At 47.5% G+C, this 20,830-nt stretch overlaps 1 protein-coding gene across 4 annotated transcripts; it reads right to left on the reverse strand.

Annotated features, from left to right (window-relative positions):
* Positions 1 to 1,385: 1,385 nt before the first annotated feature.
* Positions 1,386 to 19,894, reverse strand: TINCR (TINCR ubiquitin domain containing). 4 transcript variants are annotated; one of them, XR_010349997.1, is made up of 4 exons: positions 8,022 to 8,137; positions 7,697 to 7,900; positions 5,745 to 5,870; positions 1,386 to 5,034 (listed from the first exon to the last, which is right to left on the reverse strand). XR_010349997.1 is itself a non-coding variant. In XM_064396685.1 (4 exons), exons 1-2 carry the CDS (start codon positions 15,646 to 15,648, stop codon positions 8,132 to 8,134), a joined length of 264 nt encoding a protein of 87 aa, XP_064252755.1. In that variant the 5' UTR covers positions 15,649 to 19,894; the 3' UTR covers positions 1,386 to 5,034; positions 5,745 to 5,870; positions 7,697 to 8,131. The 4 variants fall into 4 exon arrangements, 1 of the variants encoding a protein (XP_064252755.1); XM_064396685.1 differs by adding an exon at positions 15,389 to 19,894 and having other exon boundaries at positions 7,697 to 8,135; XR_010349996.1 differs by having other exon boundaries at positions 5,745 to 5,853; positions 7,697 to 8,131.
* Positions 19,895 to 20,830: the final 936 nt, after the last annotated feature.

Below are 20,830 nucleotides of genomic sequence, written 5' to 3' on the forward strand. Positions count from 1 at the left end.
AAGTAAACCATAACAATCACAGGTCTTTCAAAAGCCTCTTTCACTAGAGAGCATTTAATAGCTTCATAAAATCAGGAAAGTATTTATTTTATCAATGTCCAGACGGGAAAACAAGGACGCTGGCACACTCGGGTCCTGTGGCTGAGATCCACATGGGCAGCAAAGGGTGGTTGGCACAGCTCAGGGTGAACATCCACACACCAGAGCAACCCCAGACAGGGGCCCCTTGTGAAAACCCTGCCCAGCTGATTTCCTCAGGATCCCAGAAAAAATCAGGGACAGAGAAACAGGAAAACAGAGAGTGCTGGCCACGGAGCTCCCCCAGCTCTCCTCCCCATGAGACTGATTTCAGCTCTGTGGTACCACATCAGGCTCTAGCCAGTCCCTTTTTTCAGAAAGGTGGACAGGCCAAAAGTCACCCAACTTTCAGACAACTCTTTACCTTTGATACACTCTCCACAGCTGCTATTACCACGTTTGCCTCAAGATTTCTATTTGAATTCTGGCTTTGCCCCTCCCTGAATCCTATTGACTTAGGGCTTTCGTTTGTTTGTCTTCTTCTCCTCCTCTTGTTTTAATTAAGATGCATTTCACTAATTATCTGAAGAGAAACATGAGCACAGATTAAAAACTGAATTAAGGGAAGGGCTGAGGTGGCTTTGCTCTTGCTCAGATATTGTGTTTTTCCAGCGACTTTCACCCAGGGAGTCAAATTTGTTGCTCAGGCATTAATTAACCTCTTGTTTTGCCATGAAAAGTAGCCACAGGTTCCCATGTTCCCCTTGCCTGTGGAAACAGTGTGACACAATTCCCTGGGAAATTCATGAGGTTCCCCATTAGATCCATTAGGGAGGGGTTTGGCTCCATCCTCACCATCTGCCTGGAGGCAGAAAGAGGGAAAGAATGACAATATTTTGCTGATCTACTGAAGGGGTAAATCCTGTGCATCCCAGGAAACTGCTGGCCCTTCCCAGTGCTGGAGAGAGGGCAATGAATTTGCCTTTGGGATTTCCCTCCTTTGGGGGAATCAAAATGGATTTGTCAAGATCTGACCCCCCCATGAGCTCAATCCTGCTGCTCTAAAGTGGGAACACAGAGGAGCAGGAGCAAGTTTAAGTGACTAAACCCAAGCTCAGGACTTCATATTCATCATCTAGATTCTGCAAATGCTGGTGAGAGCAAGGCTTATTTGTTGATGCCTCTTTGCAGGGGTTTGTTTGTTTGAAAAGGCTAATCAGCCAACTGCTTAAATATAAAGGAAAAGGGAGAAAATATTCAAAGCTATTCAGATGAGGTGCCATGGTTTGAGTTTTGATGTCAGTGTGCAGCCAACTGACAAATGCTGAGCCACAGTCTGGTGTAAATCCAGATGAATTCCACTGGAATCAACAGACTTCCTTCCAATTTATTCTGATGTAACAGAGAGCATGATATTTCCATTCAGATTTACATTAGATTTGTTTCTTGCTTTCCATAATTCAGTCAGTTTCCATTGTGTACAAAAGCAGCCTGGGCCAGATCTTGATTTTATTTGCATCAGATGAAAACAGTTGTTTCAAATGGAGCTACCCTGAATTTATAATTGTATAAATAAGAGCAGAATGTGATCTATTCCAAGAGAGAATTTCCCAGGGCATTGCTGTGTGAGAACACTCCTGCTGTGGTGATCAGGTGCTTTACCATTGATTTCAATGGAGAAATTTCATCTAAATCCTGGACTGAAGCCCTGAGCTCGAGCTGCTTTGCACACCAAGGGCTGGAATTCCCTCTTTCCTCCAGATCAGCCAATAAACCAACACCTCCATCACCTCATGACCTGACACACCAACACCATGGATGGCCTGAGCAAAGCATCAGGATGGAAAGAGCTCAGCCTTGCCTGGCAGAAATCCTCCTCCAAAGATAGATTTCATTTGTCACACCCCTTATTTATAACCCAAGTGCTCCACGTTGACTTTGCTTCCCACTGAGTTTCCTCCCCTGGGGCCCTTCTGAGTCCCCTTGTTCCAGTGTAATTGGAATTTTAGGAGCTGTACAGTTATTCCCTGGCAGATCAGAGTGCCTGTGTCAGCAGCCACAGCACCAGTAACAGATTGGGTTATTAGTAATAACCAATAAGAGTGCTATTCCCAGCAACATGTGTAATCAAGTGGATTTACTCCTCCCCATTGAAGCTGCTTATTCCACTGCTAGCAGGAAAATAAGGCCATTTAAAGTCATTTATGGTGGTTGCAAAGGCTTTTCTGAGTAGATATACAAGTTCTGTTGCCATAGCTCCTCGGAGGACTTTGAGCTCAGCTCATCCATCTGGCTCCACCAGCCTCACCCTCGTTCCTGCTGTCCTCTGGAAGGCAGAATTTCCATTATGGACAGGCATTGCTCCCACTCTGGGTCTCACAGGGAGGGCACAAGCTCAGGTAACCCTCACAACACTGACCCCCAGCTGTAGCTCTTTATCAACACAGATATTCCACCTCAGTTCTCAAGGGTGAGGAAACGTTCAGCGTCATTCTTTGCTACCCATGGCCTGGGGAAATGCAAAGCAGATCTGCAGTAAAAGCAGCTGTATCAACAAAATATCACTTTACATGGCTATGACTTGCCATTTGAAATGAAAACATACCTCTTCCATTTGACTTTTCAGGCTCCTGTGTTTTTAATTCCACCGTAAATTTAGATTTCCATTACAAATCTAAATATTTCTCTTCATTTACAATATTTAGCACCAACCACAGGAAAACAGTGACAAGAACAACTGCAATGACACCAGTGACAGCATCACAATTACAAGGCCATCAGGATTAGGAGCACATTTGGTGGCAGACTGAAATTCCAGCATCTCTGTGCTTCTCTCTCATCTCAGCCCCTGTGCAGAGACTGGCAATCACCCCACGGGCTTGGCCTGTGGTGTATAAAACAGAGCCTTGACAAAACAAGGCAATCATCAAATTTCCAGTGTGGGTGGAATCTGTCTGTTGGGTTTGCACACACACACTCACTGCCAGGGCTGCCAGTGCCTAAAGGCAGCTTTACATCGAGTTTGTGCCTATAAAACACAACAGACTCTCTCCTCCTGATCCTCCAGAGCAGGAGCAGAGTTGAAGCCACCCTGCCATAACAAAGGCTGACATAACTACTTATGGGGGATTTTATTCCACTGTGTGATTTGCATCACAACTGGATCCTAATTGTCCATTTTAGCAGGCAAAGAGCAATCTGGTACAGGTTATAACAAGAGATGTCACACAATAGGTACTACCAGGCAAAGGCAGCCTTGACACGGCTGATTCAACAACAGAGCAGCACTGCCTGGATTAACAGGAGCCCCAAAAAAACCCCAATATTGAGGAGGTCTGCTTACAGAAAGCAGAAGTGCCAGAAACCCTTTCACTGCTGCTTCCTGCAGCCCTGAGGGTCTGAGGCAGTGCCTGACAGCAGCACTGAGCTGAGGTGGGACCACTGTCCTTGGAGAAGGGACACCTGGGGTCACCACAGCAGATGAAGCCAGCCAGGTCATCATTGCTGTAGACTTTATGTATTACAGAAAGTTGATTCATGTATTTTCATTAAGAAACTCATTGCTCTTTCATAGATTGGTTCACTACAGGTTGACTTAACTGGGTTTTTTTTTTACTTAAAACACTATTACTATTGGTAAATTAAGAAACTACTTTTTGGTAAACAAATCTTTATAACACATTTTACATGTTCACAATCCTAGGGGCAGCAATTTAAGAATTGTTTCTCCAATCCTAGGTGTAGCAATTCAAGAATTGTTTCTCATTCTTTTCTCTGATCTTCTGACAGATTTTCCCAGGACGATGAGTGGGAAAGTTGTGTTTCTGTGGCCAGGGAGCTGCTGCCACAGGAGGTGCCACACTCGGGGGCTGTGGGGGGACAGCAGCCCCTGGAGGCTCTGCTGGGAGGTGACAAATGGCCCCAGCAAGAAGCGTGTGGCCCAAAAAGCAAAGCCTGCGGCTGAAACCCTTGAAGGACAGAACTTCCAGGAGGGAATGCCACACAGGCTGAGGGGGACAATGGGACAGAGCTGCCCCTGTGCCCTGCAAGGAAATGAGGAGCAGCTGCTGTGGGCTGCAGGGTGTCTGCAAGGGTTCTGGAGGAGGGAAATCCACAATGAAGGGGCCTCAAAGGACAGTGACAGCCTGCTTGAGACCCTGGCAGTTCAGCCACTGGGTTGAACTCTCCTGGATGTGGAAAAGCCATGGTATTCCCAGAGCTGCTAGTGCAGACTCATTGATTAGTAGGCAGGGCAGGAAATTAAATGAGGCGGGTGAATTAAAGCCAGACTTCACAGGCTGCATCTGTTCCTCCATTCCCCCTGGATACAGCACTGATGGAACTTTAAAAAGCGAATTTAGTGAGGAAAGCTGCCAGGCTGATGGCCCTGTAAACTGCAACACTTGATGCATGCTTGTCTCGGGTACAGGAGAAGCACAGAGGAGCCACTGGAACGTGCCCCAGCCTGAGCTGCCTGACTGGAGAGGACCTGCCTGGGCTTGCCTTCTGCTCTGGAGAAGGAGCTGCTGGAAAGTCCTGGCTGCAGCTGCAAGGAGGAGGTGAACAGCAGTGCTTTGGATGCTCCAGTGCTGTGATGCTCCACCAGCAGCAGGATCCCAAAGGTAAACAGTCCCAGCAAGCAGCAGTCCCGTGCACAGAGCAGCTCTGTGAGCTTTCAAACTTCTCCATCTCCAGCCCACTCAGGACCTCCCACACCTTCCAGTGCTGGTCCTTGGGCTCGGCCCCACCTGTGTTCACAGACAAGGGAAACACCCATTTCACAGCAGTTCTTACTGTCAGCATCTTTGCTGGTATCCAGGCAGCTCCCCACAGCAGCACGGTTAATTCAGTCATTACAGATATCCCCCTGAGCTGCAGAAAGCCTTCCAGAGCTGGCCAGAGCTGCCAGCTACAGGCAGGAGGTGTTAGAGTAGATCCTGGAGCTAATCCAGCTCAGGTCAGTTTGCCTTTTGCAGAAAGGCAAAACTCCAAAGAGCCTGGCTGGTTTTGAAGGACCTAGGAAAGCAAGGAGAGAGAGGACATCTCAAATAAAAGATTTATTTTTCCCCTAGGTGTGTGCAGAAGAGGACTGGAAGCATCCCTCTGCCTATGTGGTGATCCAGCCTTCTTGGCCAGGCTCAGGTAAGCCCCCAGTGTTTGAATTCCACTACAAAAAGTGGCTTCCATCTATTCTGAGAGCAGCTGAGAGGTGGGATCCCACCACTCAGCCACCAGGAGTAAGAGGCAGTGTAAAACAAGTGAGTAAAAGAGATAATCCCTCTGTCCTCACACACTGCCACTGGGAATGCTGGGGAACAGCTGGAGCTGTCTGGGGGGTTTAGATTGGATTTTGGGGAAAGTTCTTCCCCCCAGGGTGCTGGCACTGCCCAGGCTCCCCAGGGAATGGTCCTCCAGGAGCTCCCAGGGATGCCCAGGGTGGGATTTTGGGGTGGTGCAGGGCCAGGGGCTGCACTGATGATCCCTGAGGGTCCCTCCCAGCTCAGGGAATTTCAGGATTCATCACTGAAGAGCTACACAGTTCTGTTAGCATTAAAGCATTAAAGAAATCTCTTGCAGCAAAAAACAAACAACAGGCAAACAAAGAAAAAAAAGCCCAGTCAGTTCTTGTTCCTCAGAGCACAGCCCCTGTTCCCAAGTGTCTTGCATTGGATTGTGGCATAGAGGAAAAAAGCAGAAATACCTCAAATAGATCCAGTTGGTTTTACCTCTTTTTGTGCTGGTCCTGTGGCTCTTTCTAGGTGGTTTTGTCCTACTCTTTCCCACGTGATGAGATGCATCATTTGAAGGACAGCAACCAAACCAGCTCTTCCTGCTCTGGAGAAAGGCAGCAACTGCACTTGGAATAAAAGATTGTCAGGCAGATTTGAAGTGTCAATCAAAGCCTATCTCTGAAAAAAAAACATTAGTCCAGGCAGCTCCCCACACCACCACGGTTAATTTAGTCTTTCCAGATATCCCCCTGAGCTGCAAAAAGCCTCCCAGAGCTGACCAGAGCTGCCAGCTACAGGCAGGAGGTGTTACAGTAGATATTGGACCTAATTCAGCTCAGGTCAGTTTGCCTTTTGCAGAGCAAAAAACTGTGATTATCAAGCCCAGGGAAGCAAATCCTGTTTCCCAGGCTTTGTGAAGCAAACTGCACCTTTTACTAGATGAGGGCATAGATTTAGAACTCTGTTGCTCAGTGTGTCCCATCTCCAGTGGCACACATCCACTTTAATATTACAATTCTAATTTTAATTATTATTTATGACTACACCCAGGGCTGTGTGAGGTGCAAGCACTCAGGAAAGTACTGGCTCTGCTCCAAGAAATTCATTATTTCAGGATAGACAGACATGCAGAGGCACTGCATGGTCAAGTGGCAGAACTGCTGACCCAACAGGCAGCACCTGCCTTGCTGGTTGACCTTGGAAAACTCACATTCCTTCTTGCCACACTTAGTCCAGTCCCACTCTTTGTCCATCCCATTGGCTTAAAAAAATGTTCAGCTGTGACTGTGTTCAGGTTTTTGTCTTGGAATCTCTTTCTGTGCAAAGTCTAAGTATGTTCTTGGGGAGAATATTTTTGTTCCTTGGGAAAAAGAAAATGAAAAATTCTATTTTCCATAGCATTTTGTCAAATGCTTGTGTTGGAAAAAAAGAATCAAATGTTTTCTCATGGCCAAAAAAACCCCAGAAAATGCAGATTTAGGATGTTTGGGTTGGTTGCCAGTTGGTAAGAGTTGCCAGTCATTGGAATTTTCTGGGGAAAGTACTGTAGAGATTAGTGAAACATCCATTTTGTTTTCCTGAAAATAAGTTTGAACCTAAAACTCAAGTTGTTCTGTGAGTAAGAAACTGGTGAAACCTGTTCTTCCTCTGATTTGTATTACAGCTGCTTTTTATTTCTTCCTTTCTTGGTGCTCCCAGCTTACTGCAATATCCTCAGGGCACCTGATGCCCTCCAGAGCTTCCCAGCAAAATCCTTGGCTGCTCCATCAGCCTCTTGCTTTGCAGGGAAGGGGCAGCAAGTGCAGGGGCTGGTCTGGAGCTGGGCAGGCACTAAATCTAAATCATATCTAAATATCTAAATAGTCATATCTAAATGCCTGTGGTCACCTGCATCCCAAAACAGGCAGGGAGCAGGAGGTGTAATTGCCTTGCCTTCAATAGAATATTAACTTAAATGTGTCTCTTCTATCCAGCTGCTGTTTGCTGATGAAAATTGCAGGAATCCTGGTGAGACCTCTCTTTTTCCATCAGATTGGGCTGAATCAGGTCAGCTGGTTCAGAAGTTCTTGGAGCAGGGGAAAGGGGAGGACCAGCTGCAGATAGAACACAAGGAGGCTCACTGCTGTGTAAACCCTGGCTCCAAAATGAGGCAGTTTTGGGGTACCTGTGGGTCCCTGAGATCAGGTGAGGTGGTGGCTGTACCAGAACCAGCTCCTGTGCTTTGCACACACAGAGGCTGCCAAGCTCCAGGGCTGTCTCCAGTCCCCACCACTTCTTGCTGTGCAAAGCCTGTAACCTGGAAATGGGGCTCCCCTGAACAGAAAGTGCTCTGGAGCCCAGACAGTCCATAACCTGAGCCATTTCCACCTGGATGGCCAGGCTGAAAGGGAAAAAGAATCATCTCACACTTACATGTAGGAAAACAAAAGCCAAGACCAGCAACTTACTGCAGAATCCTGAGAGCAGCCATCAGGAGGCTTGGATGTCCCATGTCCCCATCTAGGGCCCTAAGCAAAGTCCACCTCAGCTCCTTGTTGCTCCGTTGCCCAGGCAGGAATCCCCTTTCCTGGGCATTTCACTGGTCCATGGCTCTCAGGAGCTGAGTCAGCCTCACCACACTCCTCCGTTGGCAGCTGGGTCCGCATGGCACGCTGATGAGGAAACACTCATTTGTTGTTTTGTTTGGGTTAATTATTCATGGGCACCATGCTGGAAACACTTGGAGCTGCTTTTGTGAACAGTCCTCGAGCTGGCCTGCAGGGAGGGACTTACCAACACTGGTGGCCAGGCTGCCTTTCCGTGGGCCAGCTCTCTTCCATCTGCTTCCCTTCAGCCCTTGTCACACTCCCCGTCCCTCATGGCTTTGGCTGTGCTCCTTGGCATTATCTGGATAAGAAAGAGGCAAATACTTGGATGCAATCAAAAATGGCATTTGACCAAGCAGGCACATGTGGAGAATGTAAAGCTCATCCTCTGGCTGGTTCTGTTCTTCAATCACACTCCATAACTCAGAATAAGCCACTTGCAGCGTTTCAAACCTGTTTATCCCTCCACAGAAGATGCCTTCACCCTCCTTCAGGTAATCCACAACTGTCTGGAAGCCTTTTTCTGATAAGCAAGGCTCTTCCTCTTTAGTGCCTGCTCCTGGAAATCCATTTTTCATCTTAGAACAAGGGCAGTCTGTAGCTTTAGGAGCACTTTGAGAAGAGCTTGAACTGCTCTCAACACACTCACCCTGAGGCATTAGCACTCAGTGGTGCCTTTCTGGGGTTGTGGGTCTAGCAACATCTGACAGGGGTCCAGAGCCTCCACAGAAGGCCTGAACTTAGCAAAGTAGAATTCTTTTCTAAGATACTCTTCTGAAAACCCTTAGAAATCAGCCAGTGCTATCCCCTGGGGTCTCCGAAACAGAGCCTAAAGCTCAAAGTTTAGAGGGGTACCTCTTCAGGGCCTGGAGAGCTCATTATCCCACCTTGCACTGCAGCTAAGAGCAGGGCTGAGGCTTTTGACTCCTGTGAAATGCTGTTTGCAATTATGTTTTCATTTTATGACAGGAAACTGAGCCTGTGCTGCAAATATTTCATCAGATCTTAGAGAATTTCAAAGTCTGTGGGGTGAGAGTTTTTGCTGTGTTCTAGCAAAGGATCGGTCTAGTAAGGCTGATATCAGTCTCTGGTGGGGTTTTCTGTAAAACCCAGAGCAGGATTCATATTTCAGCACTTTCTTCCCTTGAAATTGCAGGGGATTTTGATAGCCAAGGGTTTGCTGCGAGCCCACCCTGAAGCACATCTGTCCATAAAACACCATGACACGGGGGGGGGGATTTATCCCAACTGGGCAAAATCCTCCCCTGATATAAATCAGCACAACTACAGAGAAGTCCACTAAGCTGGGCCACATCCCACCAGAAAGAAACCTACATTAGATGGTACTTCCCATTCATTTATTCTTTGCCTAGAACCAAGACAGAGCCCTGGGGAGCACATTAGCTCAGTTTCATCTGCTGCAATCCCCTGCAACTGCACAAAGAGGAATTCAAACCCTGTGCACCACGTTCTCTATCGCTGCCACCCTGAGTTGTTTTGTTAAATGAGGCTTCTTGGGCTGAACAATAAGTAAATGAGCTAAATACAGGTGTGACTGTCTGACCCGTGTGCTGTGAGGTGGCGGCAGAGGTAACTGCACTAATGCTTTCAGAACTTAAAAATCACTTAACTGAGGACACCAGAAGAGAGCTTGGCCCGTGAATAATGCACATAAATGCTACCTTCAGCCACTGAGATGCAGCCAGCCCCCCACCTGGCTGTTGCCTCAGTAACACATCTCTAGGAGGATATTTTTAAGGCAGTATTATTTATCTGGTAGGTGGAAGCAGACCTGTTAAGGCCATACCAGGTCAGCATATGTCTAAGCATGTACTGAAGAACTTAATTAGTTCTCCCTGAGCAGAGAGACTCCCAGTGCTATTTAAAGGGTCGTTATCCTGCTGGAGATGCCTCAGAGCCTGCTGCTAGGCCTCAGCTTAGCAGGGCAAGGCTGTAGAAGTGGGATGGGGGTGAAAAGCCTCCCCTCCACGCTGAGGAGTAATTGCTGAGCAGCCGCAGGAGCGGGAGGGTCAGTGCAAAGAGCAGGCTTCACAAAGCCACGCTGAAACCCGGAGTAAAAACTTACTTCAGGGTCAAACTGTGTAATCCCATTAGGGTTTTTTTTTGTTGTTTCTAGAGGTCCAGCATCACCTGCTGTGCTTGGTGAGTGCATCCCAGGCAATTCCAGTGACAGGGGACAGGGCTGATAGGGCTGATGTAGGTGTGGAGTGAGCCACTGCTGGCATTGCTGCTTATGTCACCACGGAGTCAGACATAGGCAGGAGTTTAGCATCAGCTAAACTGGACCTTGTGCAACTGGCTCACTCACAGTTTTCATTTACAGCTCCAAAACATCAGACGCTCTAAACTGAATGCCAAGAAGGGAATGCAATGGGCTCCCCGAGGATGGATGGGTTTGTTACTCTGGCAGGAGGTAAAATATCCATCCTTGAGTGGATGGACCTTTGGAAAACCAGACTGAGCAGCCTCTGGAGAATAAAACGGGTTCCCAGGCATGTCAAAGCTTCTATAAGGGCTGGCACCCACAGGGGACACTGAGGCTGGATTGCAGGAGAGGGAGGAACCTGGACATGCTTATTTTGACCTAAGAGTGGCTGTGATATACAACACGGGACCTTGGTCTGCTCTTGGAGCTGCCAGGAGTTTTTCCTGGATGAGTTGTTATGGTAACTGAGCTAATGCCCTGAGATAGATGCCTTCAGGTGGCTCCAGGCCAGAAAATCAACACCAATAGATTCCAGATAATAGACTTCTGCTGAACTCAGTGCTGGCGTCTACTTTATTTAACCTATTCACCAATGACTTCCTGAACTCCATTCTCCAGGCAAGCCATACATGCTGAGAAAAGCTGCCTGGCCTCAATGAGCCCCAGCTCCCAAAAGGCTGAGGGGACCCATGTCCTGTGGCTGAGTCTGTGCCAGTAAATCAAATGTGCCTGGGACATTCTCCTGCATTTAGAGGACAGCTGGCACAGAATGGCCAAGGTTTTCCTATTGAATTCTCACTCTCCAAACCTGTGTGGATAAATCCAGGCATCCCATAAGGAGCCTGGCCCATGCAAGCCTGAAATGCACCTGGACTGAGCCAAAATTCACAGTGCAATACTCCATCATTGTAACAGAGACAAGTCCAGGCACTGCTTGATTTATCAGCACAGACCTTGCCTGGGTGACTGCAGGAGAGGAGCCTGGAACCAAGAGCAAAGGCTCTGGCAGTGTGCTGGTGCTTATACCACATACAGATCCAGCTGGAGCTGCACATCCCGAGGAACAGGCAGTGACAGGCACACTGGGCATGTCTGGGGATCACTCTGGATCAGCCACTGACATCCTCTGCTTGAAACAGCCCATGGGTTAAGCAGAGGAGTCACCAGGTCAAGGCAATATTCCTCCACCTCCCACTGAACAGCCACAAAATGATCAGCAAGGAGCAGCTAATTCCACGTGCCACTGCCCAGGTCAGACTGTCCCTTATCACAGATTCCAGACCAGAAGGCTGAGAGGCTCAAAGCCCTGACTTTACTGAAACTGCTTCTTTTACACCCTGGTCAATGCAGGTGGACCTGCCTGGTCATTTAATCAATACATTTCACATGACTGGCTAATTAACAAGACACCATTTGTAAACAACCTTTTGGGCAAAACAGCTTATTACAAAACACCAGGTGCAGATTGTTTAGAATTCTTTCTCTCCAGCTCCCTAAGGTCTCCCAGGCTGATTCTTGGGAAAACTTTATCTGGCTTTCTCTCTCTCTGACCAGGCTGCTGCATCCACATCCCAGGGGTGGCCCTGTTCACTGGTGCTCCAATGCAGCCAGCAGGGAGCTCCCAGGTATTATATTTCTTTTCCTTGAGCCACGTCTCATAAGCTCTCAAAAGAAATATAATACACCCAAAGATAGTTCAGCTGTTATTTTGGGGGCATAAAATAAGCAGGATGACTTCTGCTGCAGTGTTAGAAACAAAAAAGTTTAATAAAAGGTGAAATAACAAACAGAAAAACTCAAGCCAGGTGCAGAGGTCTGCTCCTGGTAAAAACACCTCACAAAAGCTCTTAGCTCTTTTGTTCTCTTCTTTTTCTACCTGATGGTTCAAGTGGGACTTTTTGGCTTCTATGCAATTAGCTGTCCTCAAGTTTTTGGTGAAGTCCCTGCAGTCCTATGAGGTGGCTTTTCACCTAATCGTTGAGAGAAACTTCTGGGCTTCTTTCCTTTTCTGGGGGACAAAAGACAGTTTTGCCACTCTGTCATGAGGGGGCACACTCCTACCCCCAGGCAGCAGACAAAACTCAGGAGGAGTCGTGGCAGTCTCAGAACTCCCACGTCAGGGCCAGACCAGCTGAGCAGCTCCTGGCTCTGCCTCCCGAGCGAGCCAAACGGGTTCTGCCGTGGTGTGGCCCAGCACTCCTCATGCCCTGGGCCTTTGGGACAGCCCATTGCACGCCCGTGGATGTTTTTGCATCCACGCTGGGTGGTCTGTCCATGCCAAGACCCACTGCTGGTCTCCTGTTAGGCACTGATGGCTTCAGCACCACATGGCCACTGAGCTGGGGCATTTCTCTGCTTGTTCATTCCCATCTCAACTCTTGCTCTGCTTGTTTTACCCACTGGCAAACCATGTCACTGTAAGATGTCACTCTCTAGGGCAGAAACTGGTTTGGAGCAAGTTCTTTTCTCAGCCTCTACTGCAACAGGGCTGCAATTTCAGTCGGCATAGCAGCGATGTGATTAACAGGCTCTGCACAAAGGGGAATTGCATCCTTGGTGGATGTGATATTTGCAGCTCTGGCCAGCCCATGTGTTTTCCCAGGGTGAGAGGTCATGTTGACTGATCTCTAAATGGCTTGCTCGAACTTTTAAACATTAAGGTCTAAATAAATTTTCAGCATTAGCTGGTATGCTGATCCCTTTCCTGCCAAGCTGCCGCCTTAAGTGAATTTTTATGACTAAGTTACAAACCCCAGAAAGTACAAGCGAGAAGTGGAAATGCTGACTTGGCCTTTGCTAAATGCCAATTATCTACAAAGGCATTAGGCGGGGAGGGGAGGATGAAAAAGAGGGTCATTTTCATGTTTTCTCTGGTTCAAAGCAAACTGTCCCGTGAGCCCATGGTAGGAACACACAGCATGCAGAGTGACCATTAATATTTACAGGCACAACACGGAGCTGCAGACCCTGGCAATCACAGCAACTCCACTTTTGGAATTAATAGTGCTCTATTAATTAATTAATTAATAGTTTGGCTGGTACCTCAGTACACAAGAGCAAGTAGGAGACTTTAAGATTTTCAGGGAGAACTGAGGAAGTGCATGGGGTGGGCTCCATACTTCACTGAGTTGAAGTGAGTGAAACACTAAAAACACTAAAAAACACTAAAAAAACACTAAAACCAACTGTTAAATCCTCAGGACTGCTGGCCAAATGCAGCACCATGTTTTCACTTTTCTCTCTGCTCCTGTGGCTCCCAGACAGTCCCAGAAGTGCATGAGCTACTCTTCTTACAGTCCCCATGGTTATTCACTGTTGCCCAGCTGATACACACCAGCACATTTCCAAAGACTCTACTGCTACAACATGGATTTATAGTACCTAAAGATCTGCCTGAGTGATCTTAAGACTCAAATTGTACTGTAATCTCAGCTACAATGCAGCCTTCTCCCACTCTGCATTTCCTAACTCCCAGTGGCAGCGAGAGACAAGCATCTAAAATCCTCTAAAAGCTCTGTGCTGAAGGCCTGGCAAGGTGCTGAGTCACAAGCTGCCCTCAGCCCAGGACTGCCAAGCCACACATCTCAGAAATATCTAAGGGAACTCTCCTACCACAGCTCAGTCACCCCATGAACCTTCAGAGAAATGTGTCCCCAGTATCTGGGCATTTACAAAAATGCCTTTGGGAGTGGGTGAGGCACAACCCAATAATCCTTCATGTCAAAAGAAAATCGAGGAGACGTGACTTCAGGTAGAGACTGGGCACTCCCCACATTGCACCCAGGCCTGGAAAAAGCAATAGGAGATTGGCCAAGGGTGCTAGTCTAGGAACCAGGGAGGTTTGCAGGAAAACCATGGAGAAAAATATTAGAAATACCACTTCGTTTTTAATGTACTCACAAAAACTGAGCTGGGACTTTGAGCAACAGGCTCTAGATTTTCAGAAATGGCCAGTGACTTCAGCTGGGCCCTCTGAACTCAGCACACCAGGGCAGGATCTCCTGGTGAGTTTTGCATTGCTGCAGTTACACCCTGCTTCTGCAGCGTGTGGGAAGGTGCAGAGCACACTATGGAAAGCGGGCATGTGCCAAACAAGCATCAGCACTCCATCAACTCAGACCCTCCAAATCCTTTTTGGCTTTCAAAAATTCAGACTGTAAAAATTAGGAAAAATAAATACTGGAAACAAGAACAAATAGAAGTGCTTCTGCCATTAAAAACCAGGTGAAAAGGAGGAGCTGAGCCAAGTTAATCAGAGAACTGAAATGAGATGTTGGAGAAAAGGGCCGTGGGTGACTTGGGGTTTGCAGTTAGCTGAGTGATGTGAAATCTCCTGTGTCTGGCTGAGCTCTGAAAGGAAACGCTTTATTAAATCTTCTTTGTGTGAGATTTCAAGCTGCCTCTGGACTGGAAAATAGGACCATTCCAGTATGGGGGATATAATCAGGAACTGAAGTCTTTAGTGCAGGGTTTTCTGCAGAGGAAACTCTGATCAGCATAGACACATAACTCAGAGGGCTCAGGATTTAGAAGGATGAATTAGACACCACATACCCACAACATACCTCTTCTACCCAGTATCCCCAAAACGCTTCACAGAATTAATCATGCTGGCAGCAACAACCTGGCATTAGGAAAGACAGTGCAGGTGGGCATAAATTCAGCACACTGAATCAAAACTGTCCTGTGGGCCAGTGAGTCCAAGGTCCATTATCTCAGCTCTCATCCCCGCCAGAGCACAGTGCTTGCTGTGATTGATCTCCTGTGCCCTGGCTCTCCTGGGAGTCTCTAGTCTCAGTGTACTTTCTGCTGTGATTCAGACACGTTTTGGGCAGCTGCAGCCTCCTGCCATCCCTGTCCACACTGCTGGTGCTCTGCTGTAAGCTGGCAGCACTTCTCGTGTCACAAGGACTGTGCCACCCCCAAATACCTGCAGAAAGTGTTTACCACAAAGAACCAGGGAGAGACAGGCACAAAAGGACAAGAGAGAGGCTCCCAGAACACTCCCATGTCGCACAGTCTCCTCTGCCCTTTTTCTTGTCGTGTTTCTCTCTCTGTGCTTGGCCACATAACCAGGAAAACAAGACCTGACCAGAGACAGACAGGCAGCAGCAACCAGCAACCTCCTCTGAGCTGCTTATTTCACAGCACATGCCTGGATTTGAAGAGCCTGGAGCCTCAGTCCTGCTGGAAATGGCAGGATTTGAGTTCCTGCTCTGCCTTCCAAGAAACCCCGAGAAGAAAGTGTCCCAAGGGGCTGAGACACAGGGAGCAGAGCATTCCCCTTCCTCTGCACCACCCCAACGGCAGACGAGCTCCTTGCCTACCTTTTATTGCTGACAAGGAGGAGGACAGAACCATTCTGGATATTGGCTTCTTTGAGCGTCTCATGCTCCTCGAGCTGCCTGGAGTTGTAATAAAACGTCTTCTTCCAGGAGGTGATGCCCTCCCGGACCAAGAGAGCCCTCAGGTCCATCACCGTGTCCCTGGGCCTGACTGTCAGGGGCATCATCAGGTCCTCATCGGCCAGGTGCACCTTGATGTGGTACCTCTTCCACCGAGACAGGCTCCTGCGCAGCGTGTCCATCCCCTCCAGCTCAGCAGGGCCGGCGTGGCAGAGCAGAGCATCCAGCTGGGAGAGCAGCAAGGCAGGGACGTGGCTCTGAAGAGGCTGGCTGCTGCAAACAGCTTAAAAACGTCCTGCCAAACCTGTTTCTCCCCAGTTGCCACGCTGCGTGCTTCACATTCCAGGGAAGAGCTCACCTGGCTCCATGAGCCTGCTGGCTGGGAAATGTCTCCATGAATCATTTCCACACACCCCTAAATCCCATCATAATTACAGTGTCTTCACAAAGTGCTCTTCATTCCAATGGCTGGCAGAGGACTTTTAAAGCCAGATCTCCACAGACATTAGAAACGTGGGTGCATGTGAGAAATGAATGGGTTTAGCAACCTCATGTCTCCTGCTCTAAAAAGCTGCCAGCTGGGGAGAAGATCAGTTAGCAAAGCAGGCATTTAGCAACCTCACAGCTATTTAACATGGCCACTTTAATGAAGAGAAGTACAGCTGCATAGTGACAAATTCCTCACAGAGGAGAGCCCAGCACCCTGATGAGCTAGAGCCTGGCTGTGTGAACAACTCTCATCACTGCAGCGCAGGTTCCCCCAGGAGATCTGCCCTGTTACTGCTCACAAACAATCCGGGACCCTCCAGAAGGGGTAGGACTCACTCACTCCTCATCACACCCCCACACATCTGACATTGACTCACATGAGTCCTCCATGGTTCGTTGTCTTGATTTGCTCTTCCTTTCAGACCCTGTCTAATTGCAGGGCTGGGTATCCTGTGCAGCACGTCAGAGGGAGCCCCATACCTCAACCACAGGGCTGCAGGCACAAACAGGTGGCACAGAGGCCTTGAAGTGCCAAGAGGAACCAGCCACACTTTGGGAAATGCAATGCCACTCTGAAAGGAAGGAGTTGATGTCATCCACAGGCTGTAATTGACTGATCCTGCAAGGCAGACTCTGTCAGTCACAAGATGATACTTCAGAGCAAACACCATGAAGATAAGGAAGCCTTTTTTGCTCTTTTTCTCAAAAAGATCAAGTCACCCTCTTATCTTGTAGGTAACTTTTCTGCAGCCCATATTACAGACTTTAATTCCCTCGTCCATTCTTCTTAACATAGACCAGTATTTTCAAAGTACTGCAAGACTGTTGAGTTCAGGGTCTGCTCTTCACTAAAGAGGAGCTGCTCTTTCCCAGCAGATAACAAAACAGCCTGATTTTCAGATAAGGCAGCAGTCAGCTGCCATTGAGAATAAGAGAAGTGTCCACTCCCATGGGGGAACAAGGAGGTTTCCACCTTTCCTCCACACCTCCCTTCTCCCTCCCCAGCACATTATCTCTGCCAAGAACAGCAGCAAATATCTTCCCTTGCACCACAACCACGGGCAGTGGAGATTTCCCTGTGCAGCTGAGAAGAACTGAAGCTTCATGCTGCTGCTGAAATTGCAGCGTTTCCTTTCAGCTTGGGTCACTCCCAAGGTATGATTGTTTTGGTGGGGTCTGGGATTCTCGGGTCCTTGCTCTGCCACTGAGCTGCTGCAAAGGCGTGAGATGAGTCATGCCAGTCTTGGTGTTTGTGTTTGCTCACCTCATGACTGCAGTATGGTGTAACACATGTTCTCCAAGCACCTTGTGGGAAACAGGAACTGCGTTCAGCACAGTCATGCTTTGGGAGCAGTTAAGGATGCCTGCATTTACAAATATTCCAATAACCTTGAAGACAGAACAACTCTACCCCTATTAGAGATGGAGAAACTGAGGGATAAAGCTGCTAAAGCCCAGAAAAGACAAAAGGTCAGGCTCTGGTCCCCATATCCAGGTACCTCAGTGAGGGGTCTCATTTTCAGAGACCTGCAGAAAGCCTCAAGCCCAGGGCTGGTGATTCCTTCCCCACTGGGGTGACATTCACTTAGGGAGCCAAACTTCATCCCTGGAGTAAAGCCAGAGTCTCGGGGGTAAAGCAAGGGTCTGATCCAATTCCCAGAGCCATGCAAGGGCAGCCTCTCATTGAGGGCAGCCAGACCTGGAAGAGGCCCCAGACACACCGTGGTGTGACAGCTCTGGCCAGCAGACTCTGCCCAGTGAGTGCCAAGGGGAGCATAAGGCATTCTCACTTCAGCAGAGCCTGTCTGGTGTCAGCGAGTCCATCAGCTCCATCCCTCCAGCATACGTGACAGCCTGACAGTTGCCAAATACCTCCCTCAGACACCTTTCAGACAGATCCTGTTTATTTTTAGGACAGCTCTTTCCCATCAAGGCTCAGATGCAAATCATTACAGAGAAAGGGGGGATGGTGGCAGGAAGAAAGCAGCTATTATTTTTATTTCTTTGCCTATGATGTGGTTGCAGACTTTCCTCATGTACCCCCATCTGTCCACACTGGGACCCTTCATTTTATGAAAAGGGATGATACCCTGGCCTATGAAAGCAGGATAAGGAGAAGCATAGCAGTGAAGTCAGCTTATGAAATATTGAAGCAATGAAATCCTCACGGAACACATGAATGCCTAATGCCAGTTTCAATTAATTCTGGATTTTTCATTAAACCACTATTAAAAGCAAAAGGACAGCAGAAATAAGGGAAATTGACTTGAGCAGTATATTAAATACCTTAGTTTTGCTTGAGGATGTTTTATTATCTGTCCAAAGCAATTATTTCACCAGCTCCTGATGGTTTGTAGGCTACACAGAGGTATAGGGTAAAGTTCTAGATGGTCTTTCCTCAAAATTATTTTCATTTTTGTCCCCTACTCTGCACCTGGCAGCCTGTCTCTGGTGATGTCTCTGGTATGTCATATCTGAAGGATAAGACATGGAGCCGGAGTTTTGGGAATCCGTAATAAAGTGTCACTCTGGCATTATTTACAAATCAAATAAAAACTTGTTGACTTAAGCTTTTCCCCATATTGAGGGCAAACAAAAGACATGCAAATATTCAGAGACATTCATTAGGAAAGCCTGAAAAGCAATTTAAAACCCAGGTGGGCTTTGACTTTTTTTACGGACAGAAGAAATAAAGCAACAGCATTTATAAGATGTCTCCTCTTCTGTTCTCAGAGCTTCCTTACTCCATTGACTAGAGCAAAAGAGAAACACCTGCCTGAATCAGGTGCTTTGTTAAGATATCTCAATATGGTTGGGATGATCTTGGGCCTTATGACTTCTTCTCATAATGACAGAATAGAGACATTCATTCCTTAGGCAGGTGGGGTTTTGGTGGGGTTGGTTGCTTGACAGTGGCTGTTTTGCTGTTTGCTGTGCTGCTCTCCTTGAGAAATGCAATAGAGAAGTGGGATGCTGCTCAATAACAAAATAAAGGTTTTGATAAGGAAATAAAGGTTTCAATATGGAAATGAAGGTTTCTTGCTACCAGGAAATAAAGCTTTCTTTATCTTCTGGTAGCAGTCACAAGGAAACCGAAACATCTGGGAGAAATCTGATGCTGACTCCCCTGGCAGAACCTGTAAGTCTTTGAGGAAATCACTCAGCCAGTGCTGTCGTTCTGCCAAGGCAGACCCTGTGCTGTTCCCTGAGCCCTCTGATGCCAGGACTTGTGGCCAGTAGTGCTGAACGCTGAGGATTTTCCTCTGATGCCTCTTTGGGGACACTTTGTGTTTGGAAGCAGACAGAGAGCAGGGGATGAAGCATGAGAGTGACCACCGTGCTCAGGCTGACCAGAATTTACCTGCAGTTCTACAACACCGGGTACTAAAGAGGAGATTTTTGTCAGATTCCCAAAAAGACTCAGTTCTCAACATTCTCAACCCAAAAGCTGTTCTCCTGCTCTGTTAACCAAAGGTGCAGAGGGAAGGCTGCAGCACTGTGAGCTCTGACACCCAAACCAGGTGCTGGGAAAGGTTCATTCATAGCGAACAACTGAGCAGGCTTAACAGTGCTAAAACAAGGCTATAATCTTCAATCCAATATGCAGCTGTCACCTAATTATTCAGTGCCTCAGATATCTCAGGTGATGGGGCAGATTAAGGCAGTGGTATTTCTATTTCTGAAGTACCAGAGGCCCCAGCTAGAGCTGTACCACCACGTGCCACGATGAGTAAGGCCCTTCCTACCACTCAGTGCTTCCATCCTCCTGAGATGTGCTCGGTTATGAAATGACTGGGCTCACTTCATACGTCAAGTTACATCTCCAGCAAACGAACAAAGAGATAATAAATGATTAATAAATGCTTTGAGAAATGAGTAATTAAATGCAACAGCTTTTTAAGAGTCCAATGGATAAGGACAAAATGTGTAAGCCCGAGTGATAAGGCTTCCTCCTGATACAAATTATCTGCAGCACACTGCTCACATCTGCTTAGGAACACTGGGAACTTCTGTGCAAAAGAGCCTTTCTGTGATAGGGGAGCACTTCTCCTGGGGATTAAGACAAAATCCTCTTTGTTTAGACATTTTAAATCCAGAAAAGCTGGAAGGTGCTTACTTTAATGTGTGAGGTACGACTGTCAAGCAGAGCCCCAGCCTCCCTTCCTGGCCTGGCACGGGGGAAAGTGTCAACATCTTCCTGCCCAGTTCTAAGCCACACTCAGGAGCTCTCCATCTGCTCCACCAGGATAATCGATTTTTTTTTTAAAAGATGGTACTGCCATTCTTTCTGCTACAAATGAGGATTTCTGCCAGTAACATAGCTGAAGTCACCAAGTAAAGCAGATTCTGCTGCAAGTATTCAAATCAGATTCCAAAAGGCCCCACAACTGCTCTGGCCAGCTGCCCAGCAAAAATATTGCACTACTGGGAGCTGGTGTACTGTTTGGCATGGACTTGAACTTCAAACAAGCCCCAGGAAAAAAAAAAAGTATTTATATTTAGTTTTGAAGGAGAAAACCTGCCTGGGTTTGGAACACAAATGAACCTGCAAGTTTTCTGAGCAAAAGTTGGATGTGTGTTGGTGACATTTTCTGGTGGAAAAGGCAATGTGAAGGGAAAAAACCCTGGTAATGCACATGTTAAATGAACCAGTCAAGTGCAGACAATGGAAAAGCTGAAAAAATGGATATGAAGGAAAGCATTTTATGGTGGTAGCTATTTCTCAGTGCAGTTCTTTATAACTTCCCAGATGGGAGATCCATGACCCTCAGAAGAAATCTGTATCCTTGGGCTTTGGCCTGAGGCAGCCCATGACTCACTCCGAGAGGGTTGGCTATAAGCTGAGAAAAAAGCAAGACAACAAAATGGTGGTGG

Source organism: Passer domesticus, chromosome 21 (assembly GCF_036417665.1).
Source record: "Passer domesticus isolate bPasDom1 chromosome 21, bPasDom1.hap1, whole genome shotgun sequence".
NCBI classification, from domain to species: Eukaryota; Metazoa; Chordata; class Aves; order Passeriformes; family Passeridae; genus Passer; species Passer domesticus.

Excerpts from the sequence above, each read along its gene's own strand:
- TINCR (XM_064396685.1), bottom strand. The coding sequence starts at position 15,648 with ATGGACACGCTGCGCAGGAGCCTGTCTCGGTGGAAGAGGTACCACATC.